A 14,315-nucleotide genomic window follows, 5' to 3' on the forward strand; every position below is an offset into this window, starting at 1 on the left:
ATTTCTGGAATAAAGAAGAAATTTGTGGTATTTAGTGCACACGAGGCATCACATTTGGAATGAGCACATATTTACAAAAAACAGAAAAGCTCATAAGATAAAACATCAAATATTGTGTCTTTGTATTGTTTACAATTTAATACAGATCAGACAGAATTTACTTATCCCTGCATTCTGTTTTCATTGGCATGTCACACACTGTCCCAACTTTTTTGGAATTAGGTTTGTTTTAAGTTAAATTGTTATACTGTATTTTTTGTGAAGAGCCCCATTTGTACATAAAATGCCACTTAATTTGAGTTGGTAAGAGCAAAAACTGCCCCACCACAAAAAGAAACTACTTACTCTGTAATGTAAGCCTTTCACTTTAAGAGCAATGAAACTTGAGACATCAGACTACCTCCACCCACAGTCATATCAGTGACACAGGCACTGACAGGATTTCCTTATTCCAACAACGAAACTTAACAAACATTATCATCCTATATTACAAAGTTTTCTTTTGTTGTGCATCTATAAGCTTGCTTTTAATATGGAATTACTTATTATAGGCATTGTTTCTGATGGACAACTTGAGGGCTAGGGCTGGAATGGGTGTGCTTTGAGCTGGCTACTCTAAATGACTGGTAAGGTTGTGATAAATGTATTATCATATTAATTATAAAATTTGTTATCTTCTATAATAACCAAAACCACAAATGTTGCTTACTTGCAGGCAGGCATGTGCTTGTAGTTAAATGTTGGTTCTACACAAAATTTCTGAAGTTTCCAATGATTTATTCTTGTGTACATAAAGGATAATTTATTGGTGCTTATATATCCCATCACTATGTTATATGGCAGTGCACTGAAGATGAAATGTTGACTTTTTAGCTAATACTAATTTTGTGAGTTCGGCACGTGGTGGTAGTATGTGGGAAGAATGATTGAGGGAAAGGGGAGAACTCGGGCTAGAGTTAAGGGCAGTTTTTGCCTGTAGCCAGAGTTTGCACACTTCGTCACAGGAACGGAAGGTGAGAATATTATTTTTAATTAATTTATAGGGCGTTAGATTGGAAGAAGGAGGCATGTTCCTCCCCCCAAAGTTCAGTTATAACATAACTACATTTACTGTACATTTACTGGTTGTTAAATAAAAAAACAAATAAACCAATCCGGCATTTCTGCTGTCTGCTGTCTGTTGAGCAATAGTGACTAAAACAGAAAAACAGTGAGCTTTTATGCAAGTGCAAGGAAAGATACAAGCTTTGGACTTTCAATCACAGTCCAGAAGTCCAAATACAGTACAACAGAAACAAATTAACATAGATTAGGCAAACATCATAGGAATAACAACAGAAAAAAAGAATTACAGAAGTTGTACACGTTTTTGAGGGCTGCTGGAGCCTGGTGGAAAAACATGCTAGGCTCAGTGGTTAGACATGGAGGGGAAGGCAGGCCCAAACCAGTCAACTTCACCAGTCATACTAACTAACCTGTCTGAGGGTGAGTGCATCTGGGAGGCAACTCCTTATTAATGCCCATGGTTTTTGGAATGGCATATCCACCAAGCTCATATGGGTGTGGCGTATAGATGTCCACATACTTTTGGCCATAAAGTCTGCAAAGTCTCTATGTATGTATATACATATACCAACTATACCAGATGTCATAACAATATTGAAATAACATTGATATAGTAACACTTAACAATAAAATGATGTTGATATATCAACTCTAAAGACAAATTGAAAACCTAATGTCTTAACAACAATGAATTGATGTGGCCAATGTGGAGACAAGATTTCAAATTGATTTTAATGTTGTGACAGCATTTTCCTGTTTACCACAACAAATGGTGTAAATAACCTTTAAGGCACTTTGTGTCATTCAGTACCCCAGCTGATTTGGAAAGTAGAAAGTCGTTAAAAGAAAAATGGTTCATGTCTGCAGCACAACTTGAGTAATTGGGGAGAATGGGGTAAGATGAGCTGATGGGTAAGATGACCCCAAGTATCTTAGCAACCATAAACAAGTTTAACTATGAGACAGCATTTTCAAACTAGTTTGTTAAGTAAAACCAAGTTGATTCATATTAACAGCTTTGGTGGTCGTCTCCAAAATAAGGACAAAATTACACCATATAGCTAAAAACTTAAATATAAACATGAATTCATATAACAGTATGCATTTCAACAGGAAGTGATCTCTACCAAGGGATGTCACCCAAGTGCAAAATACAGGTGGTCCTTAGACACCTTGAATGTCACAAAATCAAGAATTTGGGGGTTCCCTGAAAATAAACTTATGACTTTCTGTTTTCCATTAGGGTAAATTATATGCTCAATTAGAAATTCAGAAGAAAAAAAAATCATCGTTTAGCCTGCTTCACCCATGAAACGACAAGCTTCTGTTTGTGGTATTCTTAACTACTAGAAATGCAGCACTGGTCTGCCTCAGGGTGGTGCTGCAGCAGATTTGGTTATATCTTAGCAACTGTAACTATGCCTGGGATACCTCTGAAAAGCTTTGCAATATGACACGGTGTATTGTTAATCTGAAAACTTGCCATATTTCCCAATAAATTGGTGGAAATCGTGAACTGTTACACATTTCCCAAACCAAAGACAAAAGCGGAGATTTGTAACATCTCAATTAATGTGGAAGTGCACATTACCCAACACAGAACCCCCCCTGAATAGGAGGGAGTGTATTGCACACTGTCACCACATATCATACAACATTGAACATAACCTTTTTTGGCAGTATTGTTTCAGTGTTTTATAGCTAGGCTTAACAAAAGCTTATTGGTTTTAAAAGTAGTCTACCATGGATTCAGAAAGCATTCAGATCTATAGACTGTTTCACTTTGTGTTGTGGATTTGATTTTGAGTAAATATAATTGCAGTCATACGCCTTTTACCCAATAGTGACTTCTTGCCACTCTGCCATAAAGGCCTGATTTATGGAATGCTGCAGAGATGATTGTCCGTCCAATAGGTTCTCCCATCTCTGCACAGGACTTTTGGAGCTCTTTTAGAGTGACTGATGGGTTTTTTCTTATCTCCCTGACCAAAGCTTTTTTTGGTTGGATGCCCAGTTTAACCAGATGGCCAACTCTAGGAAACTTCAAGGTTGTGCTAAGCTTCTTGCATTTTAAAATTATTGAGGCCACTGTGGTCCTGGGAACATTCAAAGCCTTAGATTTTGTTTAATATCCTTGCCCTGATCTATGGCGTGGGGAGCCACAAACAGTTCTTTAGAAGTCATGACTTGGTTTTTGTGGGCCCTTATAGACCCAGATGTGTTCCTTTCCAGACAAATCAATTCAGATTGCAACAGGTGGAAGGATAATTAAAACAAACAAGATGCACCTGATGACAATTTGGAGTGCGATGGCAAAGGATGTGTATACTTCTGTGAATTAGAAATTACAGTTTTTGATTTTTAATTAATTTTAAAAACTCTAAAAACATTTTTTCACTATCGTTATGGGTGATGAAGTGTAGATCGCTGGGTAAAAATGGCAATTATATCGCATTCAAAATCGCAATAAATTGTGCAAAAAGTCAAGATGTCTGGATACTTTCTGAATCCACTGTATTAATAAAAAAAAAAAAACAAAAGACAAACTTTTTTTCAGATTGAACATCCAGTAAATTTTTAACTAAATAACAAATCTTGATTGCAAAGGAGGCACAACACCAAGTTATCACAAACGCTGTTAGCATGTGTAGCTGTTTGTTGGTTTTGATGACCCTGAATCTTTTACTAGAGAGAAGTGGCTGGAAGAAGTTATGTCCAGGGTGATAGGGGTCATCTGTAATTTCATTCTTCAACACCCTGCTGTTGTAGATGTCCTGAAATGTTGCCATACTACATCAAATTATCCTATCTGCCATTCTGAATGAGTTTGGCTCATGAATGGAGTGGAGGAACCAAAGCAGATGGATATGGATGATGTGAGGATGGACTAGATGATCACTGTGTAGAAGTGGATCATTAGACTCTGGCGCAGGTTGAATTTGTTTCAGTGTCCCAGGAAGAACATTCTCTGTTGCCCTTTCTTCGCTTTCTTGATGGAGACCGTGTTCCTCTCCCACTTCAGGCCCCTGGATATGGTGGTGCCCAGGAATCTGAGTGACTCCACAATGGAAACCACAGAGCCAATGATGCTGAGGGTGGGTAGGGAGGGGGGTTGCACCTGAAGTCCACCACTATTTCCATAGTCTTTTGCATGTTCAGCAGCAGGTGGTTACTGTTGCACAAGGACATTGTCTGCAAACTTGCTGTAGAGAATGAAGAGAATGAGTAAGAGCACACAACCTACTACACCGATACTGAGGGTCCAGGGGTTTGATATGTGTTTTCCAAGCAGCACCTGCTGCCTCCTGTCAGGAAATCCACAATCCAAAAAAAAGATGGAATCTGGCACAGATAGCTCACACAGTTTGACCTGCATCAGCTCTGGCACTGTATTAAATGCCAAACTGAACTCTACAACACAGAACTTTAGTGTAAGTCCTAGGACTATTGAGATGCCATAGCATGAAGTGCAGGGCCAAGTTAACTGCGTCATCGACAGACCCATCAGCTCCTATATGCAAACTGCAGGGGATCTAGCAGAGGGTTTATAATGGCCTTCAGGTGGGCTAGGACCAGGTGTTCAAAGACCTTAATGAGTACAGAGGTTAGGGCTGCTGGCCTGTAGTCATTTAGTTTAGTAATGTTTGTACTTTGGAGAATAAAATGACTGATGTTTTGAAACATGAGGGAAAAGCAAAGTTCCTGTGATGTTTTGAAGATGTTTGTGAAATTGCTTTTGTTTGGTCAGCAGTAGTTTAGGGTGGATAGAGAGACTAAAACTCACTTTTTGTCTGTTGAAAATGCTTGACGTCCTGCTCATTGATGGTGAGATGGGCAGAGGTGAGAGAGCCAGGGTGGGGGAGGAGGGCAGGGAACTGGGAGACAAAGGTTGAAGTGTTGCGGGACGGCAGGGAGGCGGACCCGAGTGCAGAGAGGAAAATCTGTGAAAAGGGTCTTAAATGAACTAATGAGACAATGGAATGATTCTGCACTTTCGGGTTGAGGTGGCTCAGAGCCAGGCTCAAACCGCCTATGTACTGAATGGCGGTCTGAGGAATTATAGCTGCGCCACCAGGAAGCACAGGCAAAAACGGGAAAACCACCTCAACGAATAAAAAAACGCCAGGAAAGGGCAAACAAAGGGGCGCTGAAAGCAGTGTGCTCAAACAAAGGCTGAGATAGAAAAATGAAAAAGATAATCAGAAAACAAAAGACAGTTCCACTGTGATTATGAGAGGAAGGTCAGCTTTATGTTTCAACTGTTCTTCTTTTTCTTCTTTCTGTTGTTTTGGGGCAATTTCTCTTTTTTCCCAGCCCTCTTTTCTTTTCTTTTTGTATAAATACCCACCTGGGCTAAACACCTTACCGGTCACCCCTCTACAAAGGTGTGACACAGGGCTGCTGTTTGCCACAGCCCTAAGTAGAGGAGCCCACAGATGTGCCAGGTTGGGCCTAATCAGCCCAAGGGCTTCTGGGAATTGGAGTTCCCTGAACTTGTGGCACCTCGCCGCTGTCGCCCTCTGCTAGTGGCCAGCGGCACAGGCTGGGCCTTTACATGAAGATTGTCCTTTGTGTATTCAAATCTGTTGTAGAACTGCTTTAGAACTCAGCTTTTGTCATCTTGTAGCTGGGGATCTCTTGGAGGCCTTTCCAGACTGAAGTTGGGTCATTAGCAGCAATGTGGCTTTTCAGCTTTTGCGTATTTACTCTTGGCTGCTTTAATTCCTTTCTCCAGCTACTCTGGCCTCTTTGTAGAGAGTTTTATCCCCACAGGATTTCTGCCTCCTTTTTCCCTCAAAGTTGTCTGAATTCAGTTGAAACTATTATTTGTCATTGCTGTATTTCAGCTGTGCTTTCGTTGAAATGCAGCTGTGTTTGCTAAAAGTGATATGACATTATTGTGTCTGTGTTTACACACACACACACACACACACACACACACACACACACACACACACACATATATATTCCCATTATATTTTTGTATTCACAAATGCAAGAAAATCTGCCACACTTTATAGTACTGTTAACTGTGGTACTTGTTGTGCCTGGAAACATAATAACCTGGTTCAGAAACTGATGGAAGGGGCAGGCTGGAAATATAAAAGCGGTAGATAATGCTATGATTTAATTTGCAAATTAAAGAAGCAAAAGACAATTAAACAGACAAACTTTCAACTACTCAGTATCATCAGTGTGAAAGCAACTCAGTAGACTTACTGATGGTAGCATGTATCTGAAACATTGAAGAATTTTCTTAACTTGAAATAAGATGCTGTAAGATAAGATTTCTAAATTAAGATTTGCTTCTGTAAAATCTAAAAAAAACTTATCTTGACCTCTCAGATCTTAACTTAAGACAAAAAGATAGGAAGCTTCTGTAATATAGCCTCAGAATCATAATATTAATTATTAGCAAATGAACCTCTAGCATGGCAAAGGCAGAGATTGTAAAGGTGTTGAAGGTAAACTGTGAAAATGGTGTTGAAGGTAAACTGTGAAAATGCAGTTTGATTATTTCATGTCTTGTTTATTTGACATACATTTTGTGTGAGCACTGTCTTACCACATGTGTAAAATGGTTAATGCAAAGTACAATGCAAATCAATTCAGTTCATGTATGTGTAATTGTATCTGTAACCTTGGTTAAAACTACATATAACTGAAAAAAATAATTAGAACAAATACAAATAAATGCATTTTAAAAATATATTTAACAAATACCTTTTTGACCATTTTCATAAATTGCAAAAAATATTTGATATACATTTGGAATATATATTTTTCCTGATGTGATATAAAAGGAAAGGCACAGTCTTCTATGAATGTGGCTGGGTTAAGGCTCAACACTTTGCCAAAAATGCATCAGCAAAAACTCCAGCAGTTTAAAAATAACATTTTTCAGCCAGAAATTTCAAGGACTTTAGGTATTTTATCCTCTACAGTGCATAATGTCATCAGAAAATTCAGGGAAAAAAACAGGGAAATTCCTGTGCATAAAGGAAAAAGCCAAAAACCACAATTGAATGCACTTGACCTTTGATCCCTCAGACAGCACTGCATTCAAAACTAGCACGTTTCTGTGATAGATATCACTGCGTTGACATCACCACGCAAATACTTTGTTAATAAACACGGTCATCAGTAAACCATTGTCAGTGAACTTGGTATGTCGCTGTATCCGCAAATGTAAATTAAGACTATACTATGCACAGCGGAACACGTATGTCAACAGCGTCCAGAAACGCTGCTGACTTCTCTGGGCTAAAACTAATCTGAAATGGACTGATGCACAGTGGGAATGTGTCTTGTGGTCTGACAAGTCCACCTTTCAGAGTGTTTAAAGAAATAATGTACCTTGTATAACAGAGGAATGGCAGACAAATACACTTTCAAAACTGGATCAGTTTATTAGATGTTGTTAAAAGAGTAGGTAAACGTGAGTGGTAAACATGCTCCTGTCACATCTTTGTTGCTGATATCAAATTTGGAATGAGCTTATATTTACAAAAAAACAAAAAAATAAACTAAAACAAAAATTATGTTTTTCTGAAGTTTTAAATATACTGCAGATCAAACAGAATTTACTAGTCACTGCTCTCTGTTTTATTAGCATTTCACATGCAGACTCAACTTTCTTGAAATGAGGCTGTAGAAAAGCATATTTTAGGAATTGTTTCTTTTTCTTAGCAGGCTGCAAGCAATACTATCTTACTTCATTTTGACACACAGAAAACACCAGTTTGCAGGAAGCAGTCTTAAATTTGCAAAGCATATTCTCAAAACAGGTTTTATGATTTAAAAATGTAATAATTCTGATAATTGTTGTAACTGACAACTGTTTTGTGTTTGCTGACAGATACTTCACCTACAGTACTTATTTATTTATTTACTTACTTATTTATTTATTTACCTTTTTCTTTATGTCTCTCAGAACAAAGCTACCATGTCTGACTACAAACATCATCCAATTGAAAAATGGACAAAGGAGCATGTTCAAGCATGGCTTTGTAAAACTGTTCAAGTCAAGCAGAAATATGCAGACATGTTTGTTAAGCAGGAAATATCAGGTGAATGCCTACTATGCTTTGAAAAGCAGGATATAGTAGACATGGGAATAGAATATGGCCCAGCTGTTAAGATCTGGTCACAACTAAAGAAACAGAAGGCACTGTCAAACACTGCAGCATCCTGCAAACAAAAGAAGCAGAGACAAACAAGCAGCACACCTGAAGCAGATGCCTCCACTAAGACAGTGAGTCCTCCACAAAGACATCCTATTCAGAGAGCAGAAAGAGACAATCAGGTATGCATATTCAAGTTGGTAATTTCTAGGCTGTCAAATGATTAAATTTTTTGTAGTTAATCAGGATGAATCACATTTGTCTTGTTTACTCAAATTTAACCATATTTTTATTTCTACTTAAAAGCAGTGCATTTTGTTATAGCTGTATGAGTGGAAAAATAAGCTTCATGAAGATGTATTTATTACTTTCAATAATTAAATAACATTATTTTATCATGTGAACCCAGCCTGAAAATGGAAAACATGTGTCCACACAAAATGAACCCAGTTTCTATTTTCATCACTGACATACAGTGATAGCAACAGTGTCTGCATGTACCAACATGTTTTTTTGCTTGTAAACACACATCAGGCTTACAGCACGGCAGTAGCTGGACATAACTTGGAACAATATGAACCATTTAAAAGCTGTATTTGAATAAAAAGGCTAAAGCCATGAGAGCAGCTGGGCTGCACTAATATGGATAGTTCAAAGGGTCGAACTAGAAGAATGTGTTAACAGAGTTAAGAAGATTTGTGGCGTTAATAAATGTAATTTATTATATATAATTAAATATGCATATATATATATATATATATATATATATATATATATATATATATATAAAAAATTAAAAATAAGCATTTTTATACCACCATTGCTAGAAAAAGATGTTCTTTTGCTGCTTTGTAGCCAAACTAATGTTAGACTTCTTACCCTGTTAGTTCATGTCCTTGGTTATATTAAGCATGATTCATCATACCATACCATTTAAAAGTCAAAATTCAAAAGTCAAAGTTATATTCTAAATGACATGTTCAGTAATTACCAAAGTCTTTGCTTGGCATGATGCTTGGCTTTGGAATAAGAACACTTGTTACTAGTAACACAACATTTCAGACTGATAACAAATACCAAATTCCCTTCTGTTTATATAGATGCCAAGTATTTTTACATTACTTCTTCATTGTCTGGAGGATCTCACAGATGAAGACTTTAAGAAGTTCAGAAGATACCTAAAGGAACCTATACTGAATGAGTGCAACACGATTCCTACATGTCAGTTGGAGAACAAAGAAAGAACAAACATTGCTGACTTAATTATAGAATATCATGGGGAAGAAAATGCCCTGAAAATCACCGTCTGTATACTGAAGAAGCTTCCACGGAATGACCTTGTGGAAAGCCTTACAAAAAATGTTGGTAAGATAAATCAAGAAATGAGCTTTGGTTCCATTTTAAATTAGGCTCTGATCCTTTTTGCTGCTTACTAATTTGCATAGTTGTTTTGTATAAACAGTCCATAATATTGCATCACTATTGAGCATTTAATGCATATGTGTACTTGTATTTGTAGACCAACTCCAAGTTTCAACAACAGACTCAAAGAGAGAAGTGAAAAGGGAAACAAATCAGGGTGAAAAGCTCAAGAACCTGCTGACATGTGGAGCATCAACACTGGGTCACTACAGCCATTTTATCATCATCATGAACAAAAGTGATCCTGACCAGCTTGAACATCTACAGTTCCTTTGCAAACTAAATTTGTTTTGTGTTTTGGACTTTGATCCTAGTTCAAACACTAATGGTACATGCAAACTGTACAGAGAATCCCGTCATGCAAACCTGCATTTCCCAGACCTTTTCCAGGGGGAGCCAAGTGCAGTGATCAAAAATCTAAACCTCTACAACCAGACCAGTTGGGTGTTTTGCAATGGAAGGCTAGATGTGAACTCTGAATCTAACAGACATCTTGACTACCAAAGCTGGTTGAGAATAACTCATAGGGAAATAGAGCAAATGGTTTCATTTATCTACAGACCTGAAGTCCTTCCTGGTAGGAGATGTCTTGTGATATTCCTTCTGCTTTCTACTGTCCAGTCAGAGAAAGACCCCATTTTTGATACATTCATGACATTTCACAGGCAGTGTGGAGGGGAGGAGAACATCATCCATATTTGTAAAAATGAGCACACATTTGAAAAATGGCAAAATCTCATTCAAAAGAAGTATGAGTTTGATCTCAACAAACAGTCCATTTATGAGTTGGACTTGAGCCAAGTTAATGGACTAATAATGAAACTGGGACCACACTCTCAACCCTGTGAAAAGTTGCTGCCATCAGCTGGCTCTAGTTATGTCATTCTGCAACAGAAGGATGCAGATAGAATGACTACGTTAGACATTTTGTGTGCAAATGAATGTGACAATGTTCAGGTTGAAAACAGCTCTGAATTTCAAAACTTAAAACTTGAGGTTGAGGAAGAATTCTATAGAGGGGGAGAAGTCAAGTGGTTGAACTTCTACTTCTCGGAGAAACAAAAAGCAAAGCCATTCATCAAACGAGACAAATATGAAGCTGTGATGACAATGGTAACATCTCAGATTAAGCGTCCTAAAAGCACATGTGTCCTGGTGAATCTTTTTCACCATCCTGGATGTGGAGGTACAACTTTAGCAAAGCATGTGATGTGGGACCTTAGAAATCAGTTAAGGTGTGCAGTTCTGAAGGACAGCTCTTCAGATGATCAGGTGGCCTCGCAAATAATGGACCTAATGAAGCACGGGAAAAGTGACGAACCTCCTCAAACACCAGTGCTATTGTTGGTAGATGATTCCAAAGACACAGAAGCTGCGGAAAAGCTGAAGAATTGCATTCGCAGGAAATTAGATGAGAATTGTGTAACAAAGCATGAAAAGTGTACCAGCTCACTGGTTATCATTTTGAACTGTGTTCGCACTCATTTCCCAAAGGATCAGTACAAATGCTGTGAGACACAAAGTCAGTACATAACAGCAGAACTAACAAAAAAAGAACAAGATGACTTTGAAGAAAAACTGCAAGAGCTGAGAGAAAATCATAAAAGGCCTGAGAACTTCTATAGTTTCATGATCATGAAATCAAACTTTGACAAGAGGTATGTTAAAAATGTGGTCTGCAATATCTTGAAAGATCTGGACATAGACACCAAACAAGCACAGCTCCTCTCCATCATGGCACTGCTGAACTCATATATTCCTGACTCACATATTTCTCAGTCAGTCTGTGAAGACTTTCTTGGAATGAAACCATTGCTGTGGGGAAAAGAGACCGTTCTTGAAAGGATGGAACCTTACTCAAATTTGCTTATTGGATCAAAGGGTGGTCAGTATGGGGAATACTCTGCCATCCGTATTCTACACCATGACATAGCCTGTGCATGCCTGGAGGAACTGGATTTGACATACAACATAAAGAGGAGTGACATTACTATGGATCTGCTGCACTGTGATTTGTTTTTCAAAACTGGACTGGGAAAAGATGCTTTAATACTTTCCATTCAGCGCATGTTGATTGAGAGGCAACGCAATGTGAAAAATGAGAGAGACACCCAGTTCTCCCTGTTGATTGAAAAAATCCACAAAGATGAGGGAAGACAAAAAGTTCAAGACATCTTCATGAAGGCATCATCAAGATATGAGACAAGTGCTTCCATCCCCCAAGCCTTGGCACGATACCTGTACCTTTATGACAGAGATTTCTCTCAAGCCCTTGATTGGGCAGAAAATGCAACAAAAATCACAGAAAATCCATTCACTGTTGATACAATAGGACAGATCCACAAAAATCATTTGAAGTATAAAATTCAACAAGAGAAGGAACAAGAGATGCCTCATACTCCAGAGTACCTTGATGCCTACCTTGAATTGGCTAAAAAGGCAATCAATGCCTTTCAAAGAGCACAGAAACTGGCAAAGACTGAATATGAGCCTTATGAAGATTACCATCTTGCGAAAGACTCATACAACCAATCTGCAGACATGGGGGTGATAGAAACAGCACTTATAGTCTTTGAAATGATCAGCAGCCTCCCATTTTTTGAAGGAGAAGATCCACTGACAAAAAGGTACTTGCAGAGCTTCCTCAAAGGCAGCATTCCTATTACAAATGTGTATTTCGAGGATAATGTGATAAATCTTAAATATGTTGATGTTCTAAAGAAACACGAACAGTTTGTTCATGGGTTAAAGAAGCAGGCAAAGACTAGTTTTGAATTCCTTGACAGTTATTTTACTTACTTGAAGAGCAGAAAATTTGAAGAGGAGTTAGACCATCGGTGTAGAAGAAAAGTGTCAGAATACTTCAAGGAGTATATTTCAGTTTTCTGCTCTGAAGCTGAATGGTCACAAGAGCAAGCAGGTAAAAGATTTCTTCGAGAAAACATGGACAATGAAGCACGCCAAATGTTTCTGGAAGAACAGAAAGCTGACACTTTTGCTGGGCTGCTTCAACACTTGGAGAAGGAGAGTGCAGAAACCATGGAGAAAATAACAGAATGTTACACATTTTTACATCAGCGTTTAAAGTCCAGAAATCCAAAATTCAAAACAAACTTCATACTGTCCAACTTAATCCTGCACTTCATCAAACCCAAATCAAAATGCACAATGAGGGAACAGGATCTCATCCATCTTTTGAAGGAAATGATGCAAGAAATAGGACTTCAGTACTCATCTCCAGAACCTTACTACTTGGCGTTACTGTTACTTTGGCCATGTTCGTCAACACCAGATATTGATAAAAATATCTTACTCTATGTCAGAGCCATACGCAGTTCCTTTCATCGTCAACTACCCCATTCGTTGCGCAGGAGAGGAGCTATTTCTTATTTTTTGCTGGGGAACAAGTCAGGATTGGAAAAGCTTGTTCCTAAAGCTAAACTGTACGACTCAAAAGACCCAAAAGAAAGCAACAGGCTTTGGCAGAGTGGAGAGATCTTCACTCTGGAGGACATCAAAGACCGCCTACACCGCGTATATGGAACTGTTGAGCAAGGGGAAGTTTACTTTGAGCACACTAAACACAAAATCCCAGTGCATCCAGCCTTGCTTGGTGCAGTGAGGACTGGATTCAGTACAGAAAGGGTGTCTTTCTACTTGGGCTTTTCCATGACCGGTCCACTTGCGTATGACATTCGCTATGAAAGCTAAGTTCATTGAAGAATTGAACTTAGCTTTCATAGTTTTTTGAAGAATAGGAGAGTTTGAAGAATTGAAGAATAGGAGAGTTTACTAATGCAAGAGTGTAGAATTTTGTATTCTACACTATCTCACAGTGCCTCTAAACATGAAGAACTGAGGACAGTCAATGAGAGGAAAAATGCAGTTTAGATGCTGAAAGAAGCAAATTCAACCATAACACAGAAATTAGAGACGGAAATATTTGCGTACCTTCAGAAAATGATAAAAGCTGTGCTAATTGGCTGCCAACTGCAGAATTATAAAGGCTACTTAAGAGGACAACAACTTTTCACCAGCATCATAAATAACATCCCAGTTTTCAACAGGATGAAAAGTGCTGAGATCATTCTGCTGATTTCTGAAACAAAGTTTAACGCAGACAAGAAGACATTGTAATGGGAAGGATAAAGTGCAGAGAAATAAGGTGGGGGGGGATCAACAATGAAAAAAAAAAATCTGTTGATACTATTAGGACACATCCACAAAAAAAGTCATTTAAAGTATAAAATTCAAGAAGAGAGATGCCTTGTACTCCAGAATATCTTGACGCCTACCTTGAGCTCCTAAAATAGCAATCAGTGATTTTCAAAGAGCATGGAAACTGAAACACAGCAAAGACTGAACATGAGCCTTTTGAAGATTACCATCTTACTAAAGACTCCTACAATCTGCAGACATGGGGGGTGAAACAGTGCTCATAGTCTTTGAAATGATCAGCAGCCTCCCATTTTTTGAAGGAGAAGATCCACTGACAAGAAGATACCTGCAGAGCTTCCTCAAAGGCTGCCTTCTTAATAAGAGAGAACAAGTTTCTTCATGGGTTAAAGCAGCAGGCAAAGACTAGCTCTGAATGCCTTGACAGTCACTTGATGAGCAGAACATTTAAGGAGGAGTTAAACTAAAGATGTAGAACGTGTGTCAGACTCCAGTCCTCGCGGGCCAAAACACTGCAGACTTCAGTAC

General features: G+C 38.3%; 1 protein-coding gene across 3 annotated transcripts; it reads left to right on the forward strand.

Annotated features, from left to right (window-relative positions):
* The first annotated feature begins 286 nt into the window (after positions 1-286).
* LOC118808367 (sterile alpha motif domain-containing protein 9-like) lies at positions 287-13,954 on the forward strand. Of its 3 annotated transcripts, none has more exons than XM_036571001.1 (4): positions 287-626; positions 8,000-8,371; positions 9,290-9,554; positions 9,709-13,954. In XM_036571001.1, the coding sequence occupies exons 2-4, from the start codon at positions 8,012-8,014 to the stop codon at positions 13,320-13,322; spliced, it is 4,239 nt and encodes a 1,412-aa protein (XP_036426894.1). In that variant the 5' UTR covers positions 287-626; positions 8,000-8,011; the 3' UTR covers positions 13,323-13,954. The 3 variants fall into 3 exon arrangements, with proteins under 3 accessions (XP_036426894.1, XP_036426902.1, XP_036426886.1); XM_036571009.1 differs by lacking the exon at positions 287-626 and adding an exon at positions 1,385-1,485; XM_036570993.1 differs by lacking the exon at positions 287-626 and adding an exon at positions 3,939-4,160.
* Positions 13,955-14,315: the final 361 nt, after the last annotated feature.

The sequence above is a fragment of the Colossoma macropomum genome, unplaced genomic scaffold, assembly GCF_904425465.1.
Source record: "Colossoma macropomum unplaced genomic scaffold, Colossoma_macropomum, whole genome shotgun sequence".
Taxonomy (NCBI): domain Eukaryota; kingdom Metazoa; phylum Chordata; class Actinopteri; order Characiformes; family Serrasalmidae; genus Colossoma; species Colossoma macropomum.

Coding starts and splice junctions, on each gene's coding strand:
- LOC118808367 (XM_036570993.1), top strand. CDS start 4,059: ATGGAGACCGTGTTCCTCTCCCACTTCAGGCCCCTGGATATGGTGGTG. Junction 4,161..7,999: donor CAGAGCCAATGATGCTGAGG/GTGGGTAGGGAG, acceptor TATGTCTCTCAG/AACAAAGCTACCATGTCTGA. Junction 9,555..9,708: donor AAGCCTTACAAAAAATGTTG/GTAAGATAAATC, acceptor TTGTATTTGTAG/ACCAACTCCAAGTTTCAACA.